This window comes from Zonotrichia albicollis, chromosome Z, assembly GCF_047830755.1.
Source record: "Zonotrichia albicollis isolate bZonAlb1 chromosome Z, bZonAlb1.hap1, whole genome shotgun sequence".
Classification (NCBI taxonomy): domain Eukaryota; kingdom Metazoa; phylum Chordata; class Aves; order Passeriformes; family Passerellidae; genus Zonotrichia; species Zonotrichia albicollis.
The window spans coordinates 74,803,446-74,828,013 of NC_133860.1; the positions used below are offsets into that span (position 1 = coordinate 74,803,446).

Sequence of the window (24,568 nt, forward strand, 5' to 3'; positions counted from 1 at the left end):
CTCCTAACTGTAAAAAACCTGATGTTATGTAATACAACTATCTTGTATAATACTAACATTACCAGTTACTGAAATTTTCTCACCTGAATAATGGCAAAACACAAAAGAAATTACATTCTTCTCTTTGACAGTTTGGAAGGAAGCTTTATCCCAATAAAAACAATATGAACTCTTCCAATCATGTAAAGTAAAAGGAATTTAAAATGTCGCAGAGAGAAGTTTCCTCCAACAGATTCTTTTCAACTTGGCGTCAAAACAGACACCAATATCTGGAGCATATTTACCCTGGATCATCCAACCAGCTTTATAGTCACCAGCACTAATTGACTTACACACCTCCACCGTCAATAAGTGATCTTGTGTACTCAAAGAGGAACCTACATTCCTTTAGTGATGATTATATTTTACTGGGACATCTAGGACTGCCTTTATCTGACACTACTCAAGTATCTCCAGGCAGTTTTCAGGAGGAGAAGAGCATGGGAAAGAATTAAGTACAAGCTCTGCATAGAAGGAGCACATAAAAAGAGGAATGGTGAACTTTGCTAGTCATACTAAACATTCATACGTGCATGTATAGTGCCAAAGGTACTACAAGAAGAATGGGTGTAAAACTAATCTTTTTACTTCCTTTAGAGCACTCAAAGAAGAGAGTTCTAAGGGAGCAGGCAAGTTATTGACTGAAGTCTTTCCACAGCTTTTGAATTTCATCTTCTTATTTCACTAGCTTATGTTAGAGTAACTTCACTAATTCATCTTCTCACCTTCTCTCAGTAGTTAGACTAGACTGTAAAAATATTGTTGCTGTAACATTTTTTCTAAACTACGTGGACTTGTGAATCTCCTCAGGATTCCCATTTTAAGTAACAGAACTACTCTGTCAATGTCTGTTCATAGATAAAAACTAAATTATGCATAAATAACACAACTTGAAATAACTTAAAGGGAAGGGAAAAAAGATGTTATGGTTTTGAAGCACTTGACTGCCTTTTATTCCATTGAAGTAATCCTGCATTGAAAGTTTCAAGATTCAGATCCAAAATAGGAGTTAGTTTTGCTGTAAGTTGCCACACACTGAGCATTACAGAACAACTGCTGCACATTTGCGCAGACAGCTATTTCCCATTTCAACCTTACTGTACTCAGCCAAAATTTTCAGACACGGGAGCACAACCTTTGGGATACAGACACCTAAGTGCTGTGCTCCGCTGCATGCTTCCAGACTTCCACAGCTTGCTCTGAGGCCACCGATGGAGAATAGAGCAGAAAATGTTACAATGTGCTTTTCAACTGAGAAGTCTAGCAGGATGTAACAGTTTTTTCATGTTTTATTTTGGAGAAAGTCACTGTTTCTATAGTACTGTCTGTCAGTAAAGAGGGTTGAGAGAGGGATGGGGGCTGTCCAGAGCAGAGGATTTCCCAGCTCTGACTACTGAAGGGCCTCCGCTAGCAGGATGCACAGCTTTCCACAAGCAGCACTCACTCAAGAGCCTGAACACCATAATTAAAATATGGTCTTGTTTAAGGTATAAACAAGCTTAAGGCATGTTATTTTCAGGGTTACACTGCAGCAACGCTAAGCACCTTAACAAATTGCCTCCAAATTAGTCAGGCCCAGTAGTGCTGCCCTTGAGGGAACTTCAGTTGAATTCACCTGAGCAGAAGAAGAAATTGGGCAATGCCGACAGTTCTTCACACTGCCAGTGTGACACCAACTGTTTATTTGCCTCTGTAGCCAGCACAGCCCCGTGAGATCTGTGCCTGGTCACCCACCCACCACAGGGGACACACGCGCTCCTCTCGGGCTCCACACCACTGCTGGTGGCAGATGGCTTCTCAGGCAGGGAACCAGCCCCACTCTGGGGACACGCTTCCCGAGGCACCCGTGTGATGTGCCTGCCTCCCTGATGCCACCCCAGACGAGGCAGGATGCCCACAGCCAGCCAGGATGTCCACAGCCAGGATGCCCACAGCCAGCCAGGGTGCCCACAGCCAGTGTGCCCACAGCCAGGATGCCCACAGCCAGGGTGCCCACAGCCAGGGTGCCCACAGCCAGGATGCCCACAGCCAGCCAGGATGCCCACAGGCAGCACAGAGGTCACCCCAGCTGTGAGCTTCCTGTAATGGCACAGGTGGGTCTGAGAGCTTTTCTCAAGGCAAGAGGATGCCCCAAAGTGCTCTAGAGCTGGGAAGCCTTCCATGCATTTCGTTTTCACTGTGGTGCTCTCAGCTCATACCCTCCAAAAAAAAAAAATCCAGAAAAGTTTTAGTCCACTGATTCTACCACTGCCACAGAGCAAGCCCTTAGTTGACTGAGCACAGAAAAAAAGCTGCATGATCACATAGTTTCAGACTGTCATGCTGGGTATCTAAACTACTTCTCTTCTATGAAGAGCCTTTGACAAAGACCTCTCTTCTGCCTGGCACTGTTAAATGTTTTATTATTCAGCTTATGTTATTATGATGTTACTCAGTTTTTCATATTAAGAAAAATTAAAGCTATAAACACACTTTTTTTTTTCTCTTCAGTCTTTTGTTTTTCATCTCAAGGCATTCATTTAAGCTTCTCAGGGTTCTTCTAATCCTTATTCCAGTATTTGATTTGATCCAACTTCTGAATTTAATCCTCCTAGCTAATAATTTATTCCTTTGCCTATCTTTTAGTTGACACTCTTCTCCATTAATGTCTTTACTGCCATCAAGACTCAGAACACCAACTTTCAGATTGGTGCTGTAGCTATTCACTTTTTAAGCGACATTGTTTTAAGACAAAAAAAATTGAAATAAATCACAACTGCCTTTTTAGCTGTGGAATTCTGTACTACCTTTCTCACATACAGTTGTGAAGCTTAGAGATTATTAAATGCTACACGCTGCACTTAAGCCTGACTAGTAGAGGTCTGCTTTCCTATAATTTTAAACCTAAATTTTAAAGTCCACTGTAACCCCACACTCTCCTTCCCCAACCTCAGTCACATGCATATAAATTCTTGTGCTTGAGCAGAAAGCAAGGTTGGTTTTGTGACACGGCTTCCTGTGTGCAGAACAGCAGCACATGCCCTGGTTTAGGCACTTAGAGGCTTTATAGGTCTTAAATGCTGAAAATTTCCATCAGGTGGACCCAAACACTCAGAATTTTTTTTTCAATACACCTTCTTCTCTGATCACTGAAATTAAACACCTGGCTTGATATGTACAACTGGGTACTCCACGTAAAGCAGGATTTTTACACCAATACAGTTTGGGTGGGATTTTGTGGTTTTGGTTGGTTTTTTTTTTTTAAGGCCTTAAATTTTAAATCAAGTAATTAGAAAAATGAGTTTGCTGAAATGCTAAGAAACTTCTAAAAAACTACGGGTAACAATAAACAACTTGGACAAAGCCAATCTTAAAAAACTGGCAAACAACCAATGTTTAGGGATCGTGGCTGAGATGGACAGCAGTGTCCATGGGATGAAGTCAACAGCAAGGATCATGTCCTGAGCTTTCCATCTTTTGGGGCTGCCTTGAACATGCTTTCAGCAGATGGATCTTTCAGTAGTAATTCAGGCTCTCCATACTATCCAATGTAAGATCTGAAGCAGAAGAAATGTATAAACTTCTAATCACCTGAGATTACATTTGAACACCTCACAGGAATAAATATTTTATCACCTATCACTGACTTCCCATTCACTATTCCCCCAGTTATCTGCCTGGTATTAAAAACAAAACTGACATTTCAAGTGACTTTAAACCATCCACCTGCATACTCAAAACCACTTGTACAGCAAATACTGCTGGCAAACCTGCACAAAAGCATTTGGTTGCAATCAGCATACTTTCTGCATCACTGACCAGTGTGGTGTTTTGCAGACCAATACAACACAAATTCATTGTTGGGATTACATAGATTTTTCTACAATTCAGATGTTAATCGCATTTCTACTATCATTCAGCTCTACCTGTAAGTTCTAATAAACTTTCAAAAGCTCAAAATAAAACAAGATTTGAATATTTCTTTTTCTTTAATGTGAGAGTGATCTAATATACTGAAGTACTACAACTTAATGGAGAACAAAGTAAGTAAATATGCCTGGAAGTAATCAATTGAATTCAGAAAAGTAGCAGATAAGACCTTGATATGAAATGCATGGCAATACAAGGGTATCACACAAACAATTTCTAGAATGAGATCTTCAAACAAGATGAAATTCCATCCCTCAGTATGTTGTCAAATACATGACCAAAAAAAAAACTGGTCTGGCAGCTACACAAAACTATTAAGATTCCTACAGCACTGCTTATAGTAACAGATCTGTATTGTTTCATTATTTCATCAGAGAGGAGGCTAAAGCATCCTGTAATTTATACACAGTTAACTACAAAGAAAATAAAACTGAAGTCAAACAGAGAAAGACTTCCCCTCAGTGTGTTTCAATTATTCTGAAACCCCTGGAAATCACGGAAGATAGATTCACAGAGTGTTAAGGGGTGCAATGGACCTAAAGGATCAGGATGAGCTTTCCTATTCCCTGTTTCACTATAACATCCTAGCCATAATAAAACAAATAAACATAAAAGTTATCAACTATCTTCTTCTAACTTGACCTGCAAACTTTTGGACAGCCAAGCAAACTTCAAGGCTCTCACAACATGCTCAGATTTGTTTCTCTTGCTCTGTTCCTCTTGTCCTCCTTCCTGAATCTTTTGCAAAATGCTTCTACTTTTTAATCTCATAAAAAACATAACTAATTTTCACATGCCACTAAACCCCACTTATCTGCCTACAGAATCATTCCGGTCATGCCAAAAAGATAACAGAGCTGAAAGTTCTAGCAACACTATAAATAATCAGCTCTAGACTACTTGAGACACAGATTTTATGTCTGGAATCCCAAACACTACAAGCTACAGGCCCAACAGCAGCAAAATGTTTTTCTCCATATCAAAGACATAAAGGTTGTGAGGAAACAACAATGTTTCCTCACAAGAAGATTTTTTTTTTTTTTTAATAAAACAGTCCTGCAGTTAGTCATAAAGACAGTGCTATATATATCAGGATTAAACAAAATCTTAATATCAACAGTTACTGACAATAAAACAACAAGATGAGCTAGAATTTAAAAAAAATTGCTAAGCAGTTGTTCATTTTTGTTTCACCTTATAAAGTATAAAGTAAAAAGTTTATTTGAAGTGTACCAGATAAAATGCAGAATTTGTGTTCTGAATGGAGGAAGAAGGATGTGCAATAAGCTGAAGGCGGGCAAAGGTTCTTCCACAGAGACTGAAAATTACTTTAATACACTAAAGAAAATGGGTTAAGCATATATACAAAACAAGTAACCTTCTGCTGAGAAGTGGAAGGATATCATAAACAAACACATATCTTAATTATGAATACTCCAAACCAACTCAATAATCAGGGCTTAATTACAGGCCATTTAACCAGGCTTACCTTATCTATCTGTTTTATGCATGCACATACTTACCACTCAGAAAGAACCATCTGCAGCAGATGAGTCAGAAAGGCACAGCTACCTTCTAACACCAAACTAATATTTCTCTACATTCTGAAACCACAGTGTGTAAACACTCAAAAAAACCCCATCTACCAAATGTTTTGCAAAAGATAGGAGGTATGGTTTTGCTACTGATTTCATACTAGTTAACCATGATATACAAGAGATAGGTCTCAAATGCATTTAATATAAAATGGTGATGCTTTATTAATAGCAATTAACACAGCAGCAAATTCCTCTCTCTTCCCCAAGGCAAAGAAGCACTAAAATGTCCTTTGTAACTGTTAAAATAGCGCGACTTGTTGGTTTTGCAGGGCCAGGTTTTGGTACTGGGGGCTACAGGGGTGGCTGCTGTGAGGAGCTGCCAGCAGCTTCCCCAGGCCTGGCAGAGCCAGGGCCCACCGGCTCCAGGATGGATGTGCCAGGAGCCAAGGCTGGGCCAGCCAGGAATGATGGCAACGCCCCGGGGGTAACATATTTAGAAGGAGAAAAAAGTTACTGGGGGGATGAAAATGTGCCCAGCGAGGAGTGAGAACTTGTGAGAGAAACATCTTTGCAGACACCAAGGTCAGTGAGGAAGGAGGGCAGGAGATGATGCAGGTGCCGGAGCAGAGATTCCCCTGCAGCCGTGGAGGTAACAGGGATGCAGAGTTCCACCTGCACGTCGTGGAGAACCCCCAGTGGAGCTGGTGTGTGCAAGAAGGCTGTGAACCCATGGGAGGCCTGTGCTGGAACAGGCTCCCGGCAGGGACCCGCACAGCACTGGAGAAAGGAGCCCATGCTGGAGCAGGCTTCTGGGTAGGACCTGTGACCCTTTGGGGGAACAGGACTGACCCCATGGGAGAGTGACCACACTGCAGCATTTCATGTAGAACTGCTCCCTGCGGAATGGACTCAAGCTGGAGAAGTTCCTGGAGAACTGTCTCCTGTGGGAGGGACCCCACGCTGCAGCAGAGGAAGGCGGCAGAAACCCGCAATGAACCAGCCAAAAACTCCATCCCCCATCTATCTCCCTGCACTGCTGGGGAGAAGGGAGAGTTGGGAAGGAGGCACAGGTGGGGGGAAGGTGTTTTTAACACTTACTTCACTTCTCATTATCCTGTGATCCTGTTCGGTGGATGATCTCTCCTGCTCCTTATCTCAACCCTTGAACGTTTTGTTCTACTTTCTCTCCCTTTTGCAGTTACCAGGGTGAGTGATAGAGCGGCTCTGACGGGTGCCTGGCAGCCAGCCAAGGTCAGCCCACGACACACTGGAATGCTTTCAGCAAGTCAAGAGGTAGTTATTTACTTTGGACATGGCAATAAAAAAGCTGAATCATATTTTGGATCATTTCACTATTTATAGCTGCTGGGGATAAGCTTTCTGCTATACGGTGTACGATTTATGGATAAAAAGGATTTGTTGCAAACATCACTTTTCAAAATTGGAACACAGCAGAAGATTCATGGGCCCAGACATATCCTTTACTTTTATACTTTCCCATATAAAGCTTAACATTTTCAGTGCCCATGTCCATAAGAAACCAGTAGAGATTATTTTATCCCCATCCCATCAACAATATGCCAGTGATAGCAATGACCCACCTATGTCTCAGATTTCTGCAGAACTGGCAAAAGCAGGAAATTACGCTTTTATTTTTTTCAAAACTGAGCGAAAGCAGCAATATATTCAGGCTGGAAGTGCTAGTTTGCACATACACCCAACAGACTTCTGACAGAGACTGCTCCTCATCACCTGAAGCCTAATTTTTAATACCCTTTTTTTCAGAATTGTACAATTAACTTCCAGAACTTCACCCACCTGTACTTGCAGGTAAAGTTACTTCTTCAGATAAGTATAATATTCTTCAGTAATGCCAACATACTTTAGATAGCCCAGTACTATGCATCAAATTGGAAGTGGGCAGCACTGGAGTATGGGAATTGGGTTGAGTACAACTTACTTCAGCTAGAAGTTAAAGAGAAATTCCTCTTCATGGAATCACAGTGGTTACACACCCCATATTGCACAATCAGTAATTTAAATGTGGTAACTTTTTTTTTGATAAATTTCAATTTAGCATGTATTTGGATAAAATTATTGTCTCCTTCCTAAACACTTTTTACCTAACAGGCATGTTTGGGTGTTTTTTCTCATTGGATCACTTATTATTACTTAAAATGGCTTTCAAGACAACCAAATTACAACATTATCTGTGTGTCATATACATGCTGGAGAGGACAATCAGTCACAGGTAACTAATGGATTTTGTTTCCACCACCAGAGAGGTGTTCCAGCTTCAAAGTTCAAGAGACAAATACCTTAACAGATGAGACATGCAAGTATATGCTTCCTCTGCTTGCAGATTGTTTTTCTGCTTCTCGTTACCTAAAGTTTAATATAGTCTTTCCTTTTACAAGTAGAGGAATAACATGGACTATAGTTACATGTTTTTCTTCAGTTATTTACAGTGCACCCTCAATATAACTGTGCCCCAGTAACTTCTGCAGACAAAACACCAAACAAGAAAAAAATATATTGCTTGTAAAAATACTTGGTCAGCTGGAAATTCAGTTTATAAGTACCAAAGACAATAAAAGAAGCAAGCATGTAAAATCTTCAACTATAGAAGCCAGTACTGTTTAGAACAGTTTGCTTTGCTCTGCCATTTCCTGAATTCCTCTCAAGACCTCCCTAGCATGGGCACACTATTCAGACATGTTCCAGTAAGGCTCCAGTGCTACAGGAAAAATTAATCCATTAGCTGAGAACACCACACAATAAGACTTTTGCAACTGATCAGGTAATAAATATCAAACTGCTACAGCAAACGGAAGTTCCACCAGTCCATACTGGGGCCTCCAGACACAGGTCCAGGCCAGAGCAATTGCTCAATGGCAAGCACAGAGAGCCCAGCCCACAGCTCACGCACACACGCCTCCTTCAAATGGTTTAACAACCATCACCCAGGGCCAGATGTGCATCCAAATCACTGCCATTAGCCACAGCTGCACCCAGCCTAGTTTCCATGGGCCAGCACTACTGCACTCCCACCTTCCTCACTGCATGACTCCATAAGCTGGGAAAAAGTGCTGGGTTTTAATGTGTCCAGTTTTGCTGATCCCACTCTCCTCAGCATACAACTCATCAGTGCCAGCTAAGGGTATTATCATCAAAAGTCATGTAACACCTCTAAAGTCCTCGCAAGGTTTGCACAAGGACTGAGACATTTACTATCCATTATCTGTATTTCCAGATAAAAATGTGTTGAAATTAAGGAGCAGCTTTAACTCCTGTAATTTAAAAGCTATGCATTTTGTTTAGCGCACCATCTCACACACCGGCCTTGCTACAGAGATTCCAGGAACAACCACATTGAAATGAAGAAAGAAATAATGTTTTGGCTGGAAGTGACAGTGCCAACAATCAGCTCAGACAAGAGCACCTGAAACACACGATTAACAGCTTCTAACACAAATCCTGTATTCCACACTCTTCCCCTTCTTGAGACTTGTTAGAGATGCCAAGAAACGCCAAGTGCTGCCACTGCTCTGCAAATTACACACCTCAGTCTCAGAGCACAGAGCTCACTTCTCAGTGGGGCTGAGGTCAATCTCTAGGTTAAAAAAGGAAACTCTGGTTTGAGCAAAACATTGCTTGAGAAAGAGAATGCAAAACTGCCGTGTGAAACCTCTTATTCACATGCCTAACTGAAAAATGCCATCTTAACTTTCACTTGAACACAAATAACATTTACTCTGGGTCTTAGGATCTGATGACATTAGAGGCATAAGAGGAAAAAAAACCCATGCAATTTCAAGCCATACTCACTTTCAGTGATTCCAAAGCCAGTATAAAATAAAGAGGACTAGAATTTGCACTACATTACAGTTGAAGAATGTTGTAAACATTTTTATCACAAATAGAATTGACAACATGGCTGCTCATGGCTGTGAGTGGACGGACACAAAAAAAACCCCCAGACCAGACCAAAAAACTCCCCAAGTTACTTTGACTTGACTAAATCATAGCTCCTGGAGCACCACAGTTTGTCTATTGATAATCCAAACTAAAACAAGAGTGCTAGAATCTGTCAAGTTGAGATACGCATTACTGAAATTGTCTCGACACTTTTTCAAGGTATATTGTGCACAAAGAATACTTTCCCTGCTGGAAAATTCTTCCTATATACTTAATTTTCAGTAAAATTTTGTTTCGTTCACCAATTCAATCTGATTCACAAAATCAGACAAAAACAATTAAGAAATTTGTCAATGGGAGAAGATGAAAGTAGTTTAAATTATTAGCCCAATACAGGGAAAATATAAAAAAATCACAAGAAACCTACCTACAAAGGCAGTGGGAAAATAAAGACAAAAGTAAAAGTAGTACAGTACCATCTATTTGCCTCACGATTTATCTTAAGGATGTAGAAGCTGTAACCAAATTTACCTAGAACATGGTAAAAGCTGCTAGAATATAATAAATGCAAAAAAAAAACCAATGGAAAGGTACTGCCAACCTTTTAGATTAAGTAGGTAATTTTAAAGGATATATACAATGGTAAGATTATGACAAATACCATTTGGTGACCTTTTTTCCTTCTCATTTTTGTACTATTCATGTACAAGGATTAACAAAAAACACAAAGGTGAATTCTAGCCCAAAACCTCTATTATGAGGTAAACTCAAGAAAAACATCTGCAACTTGGAAGAAAATTAATCCTAAAACATAACTTATCTCAAACCAGCCACCATTTACATACCATAAATTGCTATTTCAGTAGTTCAGTGTTAGTTTTGTATAAAATTAAACTCTAAGGATGCATCATCTGCTTTAATGCTTATTAGGCATTTTACTGTCCATCACTTGGATGACTTGCCTTGTTATACCAAAATACGAAACTGACCAAAGTTGAGATTTGATTATCTGCTCACCTTTTTCAATCAACAAGTATTATTCTTTACCTAGCAGCAACTATTTAAAGAAAACTCAAAAGAGATAAATTAAGCCATGAAGCACGCTGAAATCTAGGTTTAGTCAGACTAGGCGAGTTACTATTTAACGGAAATGAGCGGCTTCCTGTTGTCAGGGCAAACAGCGAGCAGCTTCCATTGCAAGCTGCGGTATTTTGTGCTCCTGCAAAGACCTGCACCACAACTTCTATTTCAATAGTGTTCCAGGTGAAATTTGCTTTCAGGTGAAGCAGAGATACTAAATGTACTAGAACGTTTTAGTTCAAGTACTAAATGCAAACGTACTAGAACATTTCAGTTCCTTCTTCCTGCTTCTAAGCATGTTCCAAGTTCACAAAGTTTTGTCTTCCAAATACAGGGCTCGGACCTCTTTCCACCGCAACACTCCTCCCCTCCACACTTTTTTTTTTTTTGCCTCCATTGTCGATGCTCTTTCAAAGCAAATTTCCTATTTAGAGCTGACAAAAGATAAACAGAGTTGGCAGCAGTCAACCCTGGCAGTGAGCGTGAAAACGACAGCTGGGAGAAGTTTTGGCCAGGCTGCAATAACGTGAGTGGTTTCGCCGAGCAGTACGGCAAAGGAGAGTGACTGAAACAGGACACGAGCACAGAGGGGGAAGCATCACCTGGACCGTGTTTCGCTCTACCCGAGGTCAGGAAAGACTGCGAACATGTACCTCTAGAGACACACAGAGGTGTGGAAGGTCTGACCATTCAGGTTTCTAAAAAGGAAAAATGCACACTGAACTGCGATCTCGTTTATTTGATTAGCAGTACGTAAATAAGATACAACTACAGGCGGAACTTCAGGAATTTTGCTAGTAGTACTTCAAAGCCAAACTGGCGCGTCTCAGAAAAGTTTCTTTCACCACCACCGTGCAGACTTCACTGTATCACCACGCCTGCCTCTGCCTCAAGAGTACAGCTCAGTCCTGCGCGACCCGGCACAGGGGGACGCGGGGCAGCGCTCACTCCGAGGGAAAGCTGAAACATTTCTGGGAAAACAGCGAAAAGCTAGGCTAGGAGGAGCGGAGAGTTTCGGTATCGCAGAGCAGAGCAGCCTTCACCCAAGCACGTCGGCGGTGAGGAAACTCTCCCCGCGTGGTTCCGGGCAGCTCCCACCCGCAGCGCGGCGCCGGGACCCGCCGGGGCAGGAGGCGGCAGCGACCCGGCCCCAACCCCGGGGCCGCATTTCGCCCCCCGGGCTGAGCCCAGCGCTCCGCCGGGGCCGCCACCGGGCCCCAGCCCGCCCCGCCGCCGCTCTCGGCCGCGGCTGCTGAGGGCGCGCAGGGCAGAGGCCGGGGCCGCCTGGCGCGGCGGGACCGGGACGGGGCTGGGGATGGGGAAGGGGCCCGGGAAGGGGCCGGGGCCCCGCAGGGCGGCACTCACTGTGTGCGCGGCGCGGCGGCAGCGGCGGTGCCGAGCGGAGCGGGCGCGGCGGCGGCTCAGGGCTCGGAGCTGAGGGCTGGGGGCTCCCGCCGGGACCGGGGCGGGGCCGCTGCCAGCCCAGCCCTGCCCTGCCCTGCGCTCGCTCCGGGCCGGGGCGGGGCCCATCGAGCCCCGCCTCGCCCCTCGCACCGGCGGCAGCCGCCAAACCCTGCACGCAGTCGTCGGTAGGCACCGAGCTGCATGCAGAGGCGGTTTAAACTTTGGCAGCAGCTGTCTGAGAGCCTGAGGAGACGCATGCTCTGCTCATACCCACTGTCGTGTGACTCGCGCAGGGGCTCCTAGGAGTTAAAGAACAAGCCTTGAACACTATTACGGCCAGAGAGGAGGGGCATTCGTGCCAGGAAGGTGCTAATTCGAGGCCTGGCAGGGGCAAGATCAGGTTAGCAGAACCCGGTCCGTTCATCTCCCGGGAGAGACTTTGGAAGCAGCAGCTTACACACCTCTCGACGAAGAGGAGCATCCCAAGTTACAGGACAGACGGCCTTTGCAACCACCAAGAGCCTCCAGAGTTCCCGCTGTGGCTACCAGGAGCCTGGGCTGTATAAAGGCAATACTGCTTATTCTGCTTAATGAGCCAGGGGGTGATTAACAAAGCTGGGAAAGAAGGATGTACCACTGAGTAGTAGTACTAAAAAGTGCCAGATTCACGCACCACAAGGAGATCAGGCAGAGCTCCCAAGATAAAGAAGATGCCAATAAATCCAATTGAGCAACCGTGCTACAATCATCTTAATTAGATAAGAGGTAACGCCGGTGGGGGAGACTGCAACAAGGTCATAGCCCTCGGATCCAAGAAATCCACTGACTCAAAATAGAGAAAGAACTAATTAGACTAGGAAATAATGGAATCACTAACCAATACAAGGTTAGTGTATTGGTACTGACTAGAGAACTATGCACCTTGCAGCCAATATGCATGGATTCCTTTGTTTGCTAAAACACATAGTGAAAAATCTTCATAATCAGTTTTGTCTTGTGTACCCAGCACCCCTTCCTGCACAGAACTTTCTAAAAGAAGGATGAATTAGGTCCCCCCAGCACACCACTGAGAAGCCCAGGATGAAAACGGAGCAACAGGACACCGCTGGATCGGTCAGTGGCGACTGTCTTCTACTGGCATTCTCTTTCTCTTTCTCCTACACACTAAAAGCTACAAATGAAGTCATTATTGTTGAACTGACATTTTGTCTCGTTTGCTCCTTAATTTGGGCATCTCTCACTCATCAGATCATAACAGGTGTATTCATACTTGTACCTCTGATAGAGACGACAACAGAGGTGGATGAAGCTCCCCAAGACCGACACAGGTTTTCAAGCTTAAATGAAACAGAAAAGGGGATTCAAAAGTTAAGTTGTGGCAGACAACAGAAAGTGCCATTACTACATCAGCCTCATTACACTGCACAATAATTTGTTTTGCCCAATTCTGTTACTTATATATTAAAAAAAAAAACCACAAAAACAAACCCCCAGCAACCCGTCCCCCTCCCAAACACCAAAAAGTCAGAACAAGGAAAGATAAAGCATGACACGATAAGACATTTAAAAAAAAAAAAATCATGCATATTTTAGAGCTAGATACGGGAGGAATAAGAAACACTACAAAACTTGGTAAATCAGTTTCTTTATTTTATAGAAAGTAATTTGATCAGTGTGCTGAACCTGCCATTAGCGATGGTTTTGCTATTTTTAGTAAAAATAAACATTTGAAAATAATTACCTTGGAGAATATATAATCTCCAAGCTTATTTCCCCTTAATCACTGTTGCTTTTTTCATAACTATTGCATCTAATCTAACATTGGGTGCTCTTAATAGGAAGGGGGTACCTAGAGTAGGATATCTCCATAGTTTATTTCCTGCAACTGGTTCTGAGGTTCCTAAAATGCAGGAGAACATCTACGACCTCACCCTGCACCACCCTGGCATGGTACAAAATCTGCATCTCTTCTACCTTTCTCCATCAACATCCTGCAACATCAGCTGTCAGCTGAGAATTCGGTGGTGTAAAGTCCCACAGCAAGCCAGTTTAAGTACCTAGATGGCCAGAGTTCTAACTTTCACAAGTTGCTGAAGTAATCATGAAGAACTTGGATCGTGTGTCTAAGGTAAGGGAATCAGCAACACAAGAATGACACACTCTGACAGCATCATGTACTGCTACAAAGACAAACACAAGTCACAGCTTCCACTCTATGACATTTAAAAGGGACATTATCAACTACAAGCTAAATTAATTTGTCTGGACAAAAAAAGTATTATTGATTAAGCACTGGCAAAAGCAAATTTTATGTTCAATTTGTGCACATGGCTACTGTAAGCACTGGGACCTCTGTAGGCACTAGTACCCTTAAGTTTGAGTAACTTGCATAGCAACAGGGAAAAAGAATTAATTGCTGGAGGACAAAAGTCAGTGAAAGTTAAGGGCAACAGCCAGAGGGTTCCGAGTTCAGTTGTTCTCCAATGACTAGATTCAAAGTTGAGAGTGTCCCTTTAAAAGTTTCATATACAACAGAATTTAACTCATTTTAATCCATCATTACAAGAAAGCTACTGATAATTCATCTTACAATAGTTAAACAGCAATGACCAATATGCAACTGAACAACTGATTTGTAAATGAAATAGCAGCAACATGGAACTCTAGAAGGTTGAGTTTCTGCAGGATTTATTGGAAAGATTATAAAGGTGTGGCAAATACATTGTGATTTTACATAATTTAGTTTCAAGAATAGCTTATGGTAACTATAAACATTATTGAAAATGCCTGGTCAAGGTCAGTACTTTTCTGGTATAAGCATGTAAGTTTGCCAGGATTTTTCAAAGTGCAGCTTTACTCAGAAAAATGACAACATTGTATGTCTTGGCAAATTGCATTTAAAATCTGCTCAGTTTGCAGATGGTAAGACAGCTTTTTGTGATTGCCAGTACAACAGATTTGAGCTTGAAGTATTAAAGCTAATGAGATATAAATATTTAAGGACAAAACATCAAGGACATAATTATATAATACTGCCATGATTTTTGCACATGTAACTTCGTTAGTTCAGTGGGTGTATAAAACTGACGCATGTATATAAAGCAGCCACAAAGTCATGACGGTTTCAGCTGATTCTAAAGCAGTGTGCTGCTGTTTATCCCACTGTTTTCCTTCTTCCACAAGAATGAAGAATAGTAGAAACTCAGCCACTGAGCAGATAACTCATACTCACTGGGCAAGTCTATTTTGTAAGGTGGTGTCACTTTTAGTCACTTTTCTGGTCCATCACTGTACTTAAACTGCTTTGAAATCACATTCAATTTCATTCTCTAAGCGTTAAGGAAGAACAATTACAACTGAATCACTGAACAGCTGTACCAGTTTGAAATGCTGTCACATGTTTCTTCATGGCAAAACATTCACATTCTTTTTATTGCACAATTTGAAAATTCAGGTTATGTGCATAAAAACCTTCATAGTGTTTGCACTGCAACTTGCGAAACACACATTTAAAATGACCTTAATACATTTTACAAAATCTTTTTAAACAACTTTATATTCTTAAGATAAAAGCATCCTGAGAATGTTACATAGTTCATTATACAAGCCCTTCATTTCTGCTATGCTTTATTTATCCCCATAGTTCCTAATTTGACAGGTTTATTTTACAGTTAATATCTTGGTGCTATATTTCACAAAATATCTTTTAGCAAAAAGTACACCATTGGCATTCAAGTAATCCAGCCTCACATCTAATTTACAAATTAAACCTTTGTCAAACTCTCAAGTAAAGAAAAGTAAACCAAAATACATACAGAAACAGTTTAGCTGACTAAAAAAAAAAAAAAAGTAAAGGCCTTGTGCATTAAAAATTTGGTCAAACATTTAAGTTATGCAGTCTAATATTTTGGCAAAAAAAACCCCTCTACATCTATCCTTCTCAGTTTGTTTTCTTTCATCTGACACCAGATGTAAACATAAACATCAAGAAAGAAAGACTGACAGTGTAGAAGTAATTTGCTGTTGAACTACTTTTTCCTTTTTTAAAGTACTAAGGAAAAACAGACAAACAAGAATGTAAGTGCTAAGAATGGACTATCTTTGGGCTAAATAAAAGTCTTACTGGAAAAAAATGTAAAAATAAATTAGGTTGGGTTTTTCTTTTATTTCCTCTACAGATATCTAAATAAATAGTCTTTCAAGAAATTCTAGTGCCATATCCTAAAGCACTATCTTCCTGTGTATTTTTGATCAAGTCTAAGGCTTCACACATAATCTTGGCTATTTTACTAGGAAGATATCCATTCATATTTACATTTTATTTTTTGTAAAGGGAGTGTTCAGGGTTAAAAATATATTTCTTTTTAAAAGGTCAGCCTGCCACCCTGATGGCAGTGATTCAAGCTATAGAACAGAAGACAAGTTACAGAACATCCTTCAGTTTCTTATACTCTAGATGAGAGGAAGGAGATCAGGCAAGTTAGAGAGGTAAACAGCCTGGATTTCAGGAATGGAGAGAAAAAGTGGCTCCTTATATGAATGTCTGCATGACCAGGACTATTCACTCCTGGAAACTTTGTTTCTCTTCTGCACATAGGTATACATTTTTATTGTTGGCTAACTAAACAATTGAGAAGAGAGACAGTTATGGTTGCCACAGTGAAAAAACATTATCTAAGGTTTCCATCAGGACTGACATGCTTTACAAGGTGGCAAGGTGTTGAATATAAGCACAGGTCATGCCCAGATGGTACACTCCAGGTGAGAGTGTAATTATCTCAAAAGAAAGAGTAAACCACTTCAGTAACATCTTCATAAATTATAACTATGTAATTTGGAGTCATATTTAGCTTTCTTTTTAGGCAATGATCAAAATCTGAAGGACCTTTTAATCTTTAAGGCATTAGTGCATCAGGGACTAAAAGCTCCAGGTAATTAATAAATAGGAGGTTGGGGGCAGAAGGAGAGAAAGGAAAAAACCCAAAACATCTTTGTATCACAAGCTATCATTGTGCATCTCCTTTGTTGGTTAGCTCCAGGAAAAATATTTTCAAAGACAGCAGAAGGGGAATGTTATTCACTATTCTGAGAAAAACATTAGATCATAAATTTCACATCATTTTTTAACGCATCCTTTAAAGGGCTAAATCTATCAGGCAAGATTCTCATCTTTACTGTTCCGTCAGCACCACAGGAGAATATGTGATTTGCTGGTCCTGTTTCAATTTGCATGACTCCTGTCCCAATGTTTCTGAAGAGAGACTGTCGAGCATGCTCATTGATGAAAGTGTGAAGAAGATTAAATGCAGACAGACTCCATACCTGGAAAAGCATCAAAACATCAATCTCTTATAAGGAAAATCACCATGATCTTAAAATTGTCAACAGTGAATTGTGCAGGAATTGCACTACATTTTAGAACGTAGAAATATTTTGCATTTACTTTTCTGACACTAACAGTAAGAGAAGAATATGTAGCAATCTGTAATGACACATTTATAGAATACTAGTACTCATTTACTATAATAAGCAATATAGAGAGACACTAAGGTTATCACTAATTAAAAGGAGGACTGCATTAAGAAGAGGTTAAGGCTGACATTTCCTAATTAAATTCAGAAATGTGAAAGTCAGAGTAAAGAACAAATGTAGTACATATGATATCTGACTGTTCCACACTTGCACAGGATTTTTTCTGAATGTACACCGCACCTCTGCTCCCTCTCCCTCATTAATACCTTTATGTTGCCCTCAGCAGATCCTGTGACAAAATACTCTTCTGTAGGATCAACAGCAATTGCTTTGACTGGAGAATCATGACTCTGGAGTAACTGTTGCTGCTGCTTTAGGCGAAGATCAATTACACAGGTAAAGCCTTTTCTGCCTCCAGATATCAACAGCTGGTGTTTTGGAGCATATGCTAGCACAGTTGCTCCACTATCATGACAGATAAAAGCTGAAAGCCAAAGGAAAGTAATTCAAATAAAACACTGTACTAACTTGCATTTTCCATCAAACCCTAATAGTTCAAGACAGTAGCAACAGTGACTTTGATGCTGCAATCCAGCTGACCACAACCAGCCCACTTATTGCAGTACCAATATACATGTTCCCCGCAGACATTCTGAAGCTAAAAAAAAAACCTTCAAAATCTCTCAAATTAAACAGTTAAAATCTGTATAAACAAAATTTTTTTTATTTCCCTGTGTAATCAAAACTATTAATCCTTGACCACAAACAGATTATTTTAATAATATTCTAATAAAGTAACAGATTTGTTATTTTAAGCAATATAATTTGGTTTTTTAAGTCATATATGCCCATTTTTAAAGTCATATAGTTTCTAAACTACTTGCACAAATATCTTGCAAGTTTCCACTGGTCATTTAACTGCTAATTTGCTGCTTCTTACATTTATTTGGTTCTGTCTACTCCCCTAAATGAGTGGGGAAAGTGAATGAAAATTACACTTATCACAACACAGCTTGGTATGCTGTACTTGTAGTTCAAAGGTCCTATGAATTTACATTTAGAAATTTCATGTCTCTCACATATACTTAGGCATTCACCATACTTTAAGTACAACGAGTTCACAACTCTCTGATCTCAATTCTGTATTTCAGATACTGAAATGCATTTCTTGTATTATTTGCAACAAAGTATTAGTAATAATACTTTGCAATATTATTACATAAATAAACTACTAAACAGGGCTAAATAAAACTAATGAAACAAGGTTAAATACTTTTTGCACCCCCAAAATCCAATTTAGAGGAATAACTGATCTGGAGCAGAAGCTGCCCAGAGCCTTTTAAAAAAAGAACAGCAATGTCTGGCTTGTACTTGTGATACAAGGACAGAAGGCATGCAAAGGAAGGTGCTCATGTCCATGAAACCAATCACGCATATGCACACCAAGCAATTTCTCAAGAATCTGGGTTTATACTCCCACTGGTGCACTCACACAGAACAATGAAAGATGTTTTACTGCCACTTCCCACAGTAACTCTTCCATAAAGATAGACTCACATATACACTTTTTTATACTCTGTTTAAACAGTTTGGTTGTCGTAGTTTACTTACCATGCACCAAGCTGTTTGCAGGAGAAACCAGAGTATCCCAAAGACAAATATTTCTGTAGAAAAAAACCCATAATTCAGCAACAAATATTCAGAGGTATTTTGGACTCTTGAAAAGTCATCTGTACCTTAAAAGGGTTTGTTCAGGCATAAAGCACTGTAAGCAGACTCTCAATGATGATGTCTGAGCAGACCCTAAATTACTTCCACAGTTTATCATATGCTGCAAGAACATGCCTTCTACGCAATTATTCTACAACTGGCTATTTCCATAAACCATTTATGTTAACAGTCTTCTGTAGCTTAATTCACAGGAATGTTAGCAGGTTTTGGTATTTTTTGATCAATACTTAGTTATGAAAACAAATGAGAAATTGAGAGCTATGCAAATTCCCTAGAGCTATGCAAATTCCCTAGAGCTATAAAAATAATTTATGACAGGTTCATGTGCATAGAACAGAATAGTTCAGCTGGAAGGGGCCTAGAAGAATCATGCAATTGCTCACCTGACACTTTCAGAGCTGACCAGAAGTTCAAGCATGTCATTAAGGGCACTGTCCAAACGCCTCAAACTCCGACAGGCTTTGGGGACTGACCTCAAGGAAGCCTGTTCCAATGTCTGAACCTCTTGGCAATAAAACGTTTCTTGATGCCCAGTCTCATGCAAGACCTCCCCTGGCACAGCTTTAAACCATTCCCACACACCCCTCACTGGATTCCCGGCCAAATCGCTCAGGACCTCCTTTCTACTTCTCTTCCTCACAGAGAACATGAGCAGGACATTTGTGCTTCCCCATGAAACCTCCCTTAACAAGCACATGAATTTAGCTGCAAACATTGCTTCTCTCTACTGCCAAGAAAGAAATCAAGCAGAAGTACTCTTAAACTGCTTAAGAAGAATCATAAAAAAAAAACCAAAGTGGGGGAAAGGAGAGAGAATATGGCATCACTTCACTTTTATGAATTATCACAATAGATCTTACCTATTGTCAGAAGAAAATCCTGCAGTAGCTATCAACGATGATGAACTGATGAAAACAAAGTCATTGGCTGTTTTGTTATGACACTGCCATGTCTGAAAAATTGCAGTTAGAAATTTTTAATTAAAAAGGAATTATTTTGTGCAAGCAGGCAATATTAATATTAAAAAGAAGAAAAGGTGTTTCATAAGAAATTTAAAAAACATAGGATACAAAGGTACTGGTATGCCTTGTAAGACTCTTAGTTTTTTATGGAAATATACTCTGCAGCCCTATGTAACTGTCCATTAACTGACAAGTGACAATTATTGACAAGTCTAAATTAACATTAAAGTTATTTCAGACCTCATGTTACATTTTCCACTCTCCACTTAACAAGTGTAATCAGAGTGTAAGAACCTGTCATAAAATACGTAACTTAAATCTTTATTAATACCAGTTAACAACCCAATGCTTGCCCTCTCCTAGCCATTCTGAAGGGAGAAAGAAGTTAGGGAATACAATGCAACTTTATGGAAACTAATTTATTATTCTGCTTACCAAATATGGCTTAGGTGAAGTTCCAGTAAGTGGACAACATTTCCAATTTGTCTGATATAAACTTATATATCCATCAGCATCAACAATTCCAAACTGAAAGAAAGTACACAGTAATAGTAAATACATAAGTATGTTTTGCGGAGAAAATATCCACAATTTTGAGAAGATACTTTAAATTAGAAGCATGTGATGTTTCTGCTAATTTGCAGTTATAGTGGAGGAGGGGAGAAGAGAAAGCATACAGAAGCATTTTGTCAGTTACCTTATTTCCTTGGTAATTGAACCGCATTCGAGTTACCCGTGAGTTGCCACCAGATCGAAAACATGTGATCTGCTGTGCATGACCCCATTCAAACATTCTCACACTTCCATCCTGAGCACCCGTCAGGTCTGCAACAGAAAATATTTACTTGACCTTTCGCAAGAGTTGCATCTTTTATAATTTCAAGAAAACTCACACTATCTCAAAATAACTAGTGCAAAAATTATGCCATAGTGTCTGTCTTGGTGTAGGAGCAGGACGTACCACTGCAACTCAAAGTCGTGTTACTCATTATTGGACGATGATTTGTATTTAAAAGCTCATGAAATAGGAAGCTATTTATATTTACTGGAGATAATAACACATTTTTGCTACTATCTTTCATTGTAGTCACAAATAAGAGAGAAATACAGTACTTTTTGCTGTTTCTTAAGGCTATTCTACATCTCCCAATATTGTTTTTAAAATGAAAAATAGTTTCAGTAAGTATGGCCTATAAAGAAGTTTCAAAACATATAATAGATTGTTGTGCTAGTACAAAATAGCAACACACTAAAAACAGATTACTAAGAAATATATCATCTTTCTGGTTTTTATAAGAACCTGAACTCACAATATGGCAGTGTTGGATGAGAAGCCATTCTTCTGACATTATTAATAGCTTTCTTGAGCATCTGTTCAACATAAAAAAATAGAAAAAAATTAAACAGTATTACTGAACAAAAAGCTATGAAACTAAAGAATAATTAGTGATTGCAGAGAGTTGTTTCCTACCAAAACTCCTACGAAAACAAGTACTGGGTTTAGAGATTCAGCAGTCTGTGTCTTCCAAGACTAGTGTAGATGTTAGCACTTTTGCAGCTTTATACATCTAGATAATTTTTAAACTTTTGCTTCAGAAATGTATGGATCCAAATAAAAACACTCCTTAGACTGCAGTCTTACCTCTTTTCTTGCCAATTCCTTTCTGATTCCATTAAATTTATTGGAATATTCCTGAATATTGTAAGATAAGCAAGAGAAAGGCAGAAGCATGTAAAGAAAGAGGTAAACAAACTTTAACAGAAGTAAAAAATAGGAAGGAATATATCTATTTTCAAGTCTAGCTAACTTATTGCCATTGATTGAAAAGCGGCTACTTGTGACCATCCAGAACAAGCAATATACCATGTAACTGGTATAAAATAAGTAAATAAATTTAAAAAAAATTCTTCAAATGTATTCATAATTTTGCAAACACAGATCCAATGAATTTTCAGTAGCATGCTTGCTCCTAAATTCCAAAACTGGCTTTGAGCCAGGCGTATCACTCAGATCTTTGTTTTCTCTCATTTTATTAATTCCAACTGGGAAGAACTCAATGTGCAAAGAGGATTGGAGACATTAGAGAATAACATTTAACCCCCAGGTATTAAAATTATATATTCAACACAAAAAGGAAAAAAAGAGTAAAGAATTTTTAATCATGGAAATACATCTGTGCATGTGTTGTCTCTTCCCTTCTTTTCTTTCTATTAATGTATGTTAAAGTTTTCATTCTTTTACTCCCCAACAGCTCTCAGAAGTATCTGACTTCTTTGAGGACCCTCTTCCCTCAGAGAATTGTTGGATTTGGTTTGCTTTTACATGTATTATTTACCTCAACATTTGAGAAGGGCAAAGTAGATATTTGTGGCAGGTGCTAACTTCAAATGAGAACACATACGAAATTTTGCAGCCAGGGCACTTATATTCAACACAGCAGCTTATCACTTACCACCCACCAACAGCAAGCTGGCACTGAACCACTTTCAGTGGAAAAGACATTTAACATCTTTGAATCCAACTGTGGATTGAAACTGCTGTAATCTTGTACAGTACTTTAACATTGCTTTGTCATGGGGCAGTAGATAGCGATGAGATATTTCAATTATGCTGTTCTCCCCTGGCCTCCAATTATATCAGGGGGTCAACTGGAAGGAGGCAGGAATTACAAACTTTCATGTGCTTTATAATCCTAAATATGATCTAAATATGATCAATAGAGTTTAAAAGAAATAGCTTCTAAATTATCAGTTTGCAAACAAAAAGAGGAAAAATACTGAAAAGGGAAATAATTTACTTTCTTGTATAATTTCGCTGGGTTTGTATTTGTGGAATAACCACAATCCTCTTAATTACATTTTGGAAGCAGATTTAGATCTTTCAATTCTCAAAGTTTTACCACTGTTGAAAGAAAGCCTTGTGCCCCTCAGCTCATTCCAAAACACTTTCTAAAGATAAAATATATGATCTTGAAATATATATGTCACTTTCTTTTTCTCTAAGTACTTTAAATATCAAGGAAAAAGCAAAATAGTTTGGTAAAGTTATATATACATTTCAAAATTCAGGACAACAGAGAATAATATTCTTCAAACACTTACAGAGTGGTATGTGCACTTATAATTGCAATACTTTGCTCTCTAAACTCACAGCTTATCTTCTGAATGTAAATGGAAGAACAATTCATGTCCACTCTATTTCTTCACTAAAATGAAGGGCTGTATTGAGTTTTACAGCAACTAACTTTTACCCAGAAGCTAATGGAAGTCATCTTCCTCCATTCAACAGACAAGCATGCATCATGATCCCCTAACCCCTGCTGGATTATGCTTTGGAAAAATGCAAATTTACAGAAATGTGCCTTTGAAGGGCTACACTAACAGAACTCTTTGGTACAGTTTCTCCAATTTAGAAGTACAATTATGAAATGCAAATACTTCCATTGGTAATGTAACTGACATTTGACACTGCTAGCCCTCAGTTTGCCCTCAGAACAGCTGATGGCTAGAACACTGATTGCTTTGCTGGACAGTTGGGTGATTTGTGTCTTGAGTACATTAAGACTCAAAAATAAAAATGCGCTTAAACTCCATCTCACCCATTGTTAAACTGTAAAATATTGGTGTCAGTCACACTGAATTGTATGACAAGCTGTTAGTAACACTCCCTGAGTTTCAGAGTTGTAGGAACATACTATTCCCTTCAGTACTCTCTCACAAACACCTCCTATAAGACCTGTGTAAACAAACTGTGCTGAAGTGTCTGACCCTCCTTACTTCCTTGTATGAGCTGTGTAAACAGGGAACAGTGAGGAGTGTCAGAAAAACTTTACAGCTAATAAAATTTTAACTCCCTGAGTGTCCCTTGCTGATGAAAGTGAAGCAAAGACAATAAGATTGGACAGCCAGTAATTGTACAAAACAATGGGCTACAACTACTAAATGGGCTGCACATTATGGAAAAGCAAAGATGAGGTCAAGAATCAGCAGTATCTGAAGGAACAAAGTAGAAAACAGTAGCAAAAGAAAGGTCTTAGTGAAGTTGCTTTTCTTCCAGGTTCCAGTTCTTCCACAGCATCACTATTTCCTCCCTGATGTTCCTATTTTTTCCTTCATTTACTTTGTCCTTCATTAGGTACCTCTGTCTTCCTTCCCTATTGGGCAGGTGCTGTTCTATTCTGTAGTGGGTTGTTGGCCACAGTCAAACCATACGCCAGACAAAATTTAGGTCCAAAGTTTAACAGCAAAAGCGTTCAACACGAGCATAGCCAAATATATTTAGGAAGAAAGTTTTACAGCATGCAAAATAAAAGGCCATGTAAATACCATTTACATTAATATATTACACAATTAAGGTTGAGAAATACAGGAACACAAAGCTTCTGTACGTATATATATATTTAAAAAATGAAAGTGACAGGAGAAAGTGGCAAAGGCATTAAAAGAATACTTGCACAAGAGACCCGATTGAAATAGCAGAGCTGCAACACTGCCACCTAGGATCAGTAGTTCCTA

The 24,568-nt window shown here is 39.7% G+C and overlaps 2 protein-coding genes across 6 annotated transcripts in view; both read right to left on the reverse strand.

Moving 5' to 3' along the window:
- TNFAIP8 (TNF alpha induced protein 8) overlaps positions 1-12,174 on the reverse strand; it is a 56,945-nt gene extending 44,771 nt beyond the window's left edge. Inside the window, exon 1 of the mRNA XM_074533528.1 lies at positions 11,850-12,174. Within this exon, the coding sequence (XP_074389629.1) occupies position 11,850 (1 nt within the window). The 5' untranslated portion in view covers positions 11,851-12,174. The remainder of the gene's footprint in view (positions 1-11,849) is intronic.
- A 2,380-nt stretch (positions 12,175-14,554) lies between these two features.
- DMXL1 (Dmx like 1) overlaps positions 14,555-24,568 on the reverse strand; it is a 76,979-nt gene continuing 66,965 nt past the window's right edge. For 3 of the 5 annotated variants that reach the window (XM_026794424.2, XM_014268104.3, XM_026794425.2), the window contains 8 exons: positions 21,696-21,746; positions 21,364-21,424; positions 20,751-20,878; positions 20,489-20,581; positions 19,952-20,043; positions 18,972-19,024; positions 17,627-17,844; positions 14,555-17,210 (listed from right to left, as the gene is read on the reverse strand). In XM_026794424.2, the coding sequence (XP_026650225.2) occupies positions 16,986-17,210; positions 17,627-17,844; positions 18,972-19,024; positions 19,952-20,043; positions 20,489-20,581; positions 20,751-20,878; positions 21,364-21,424; positions 21,696-21,746 (921 nt within the window). In that variant the 3' untranslated portion in view covers positions 14,555-16,985. The remainder of the gene's footprint in view (positions 17,211-17,626; positions 17,845-18,971; positions 19,025-19,951; positions 20,044-20,488; positions 20,582-20,750; positions 20,879-21,363; positions 21,425-21,695; positions 21,747-24,568) is intronic. The other 2 variants (XM_014268105.3, XM_014268106.3) reach the window with 1 other exon arrangement.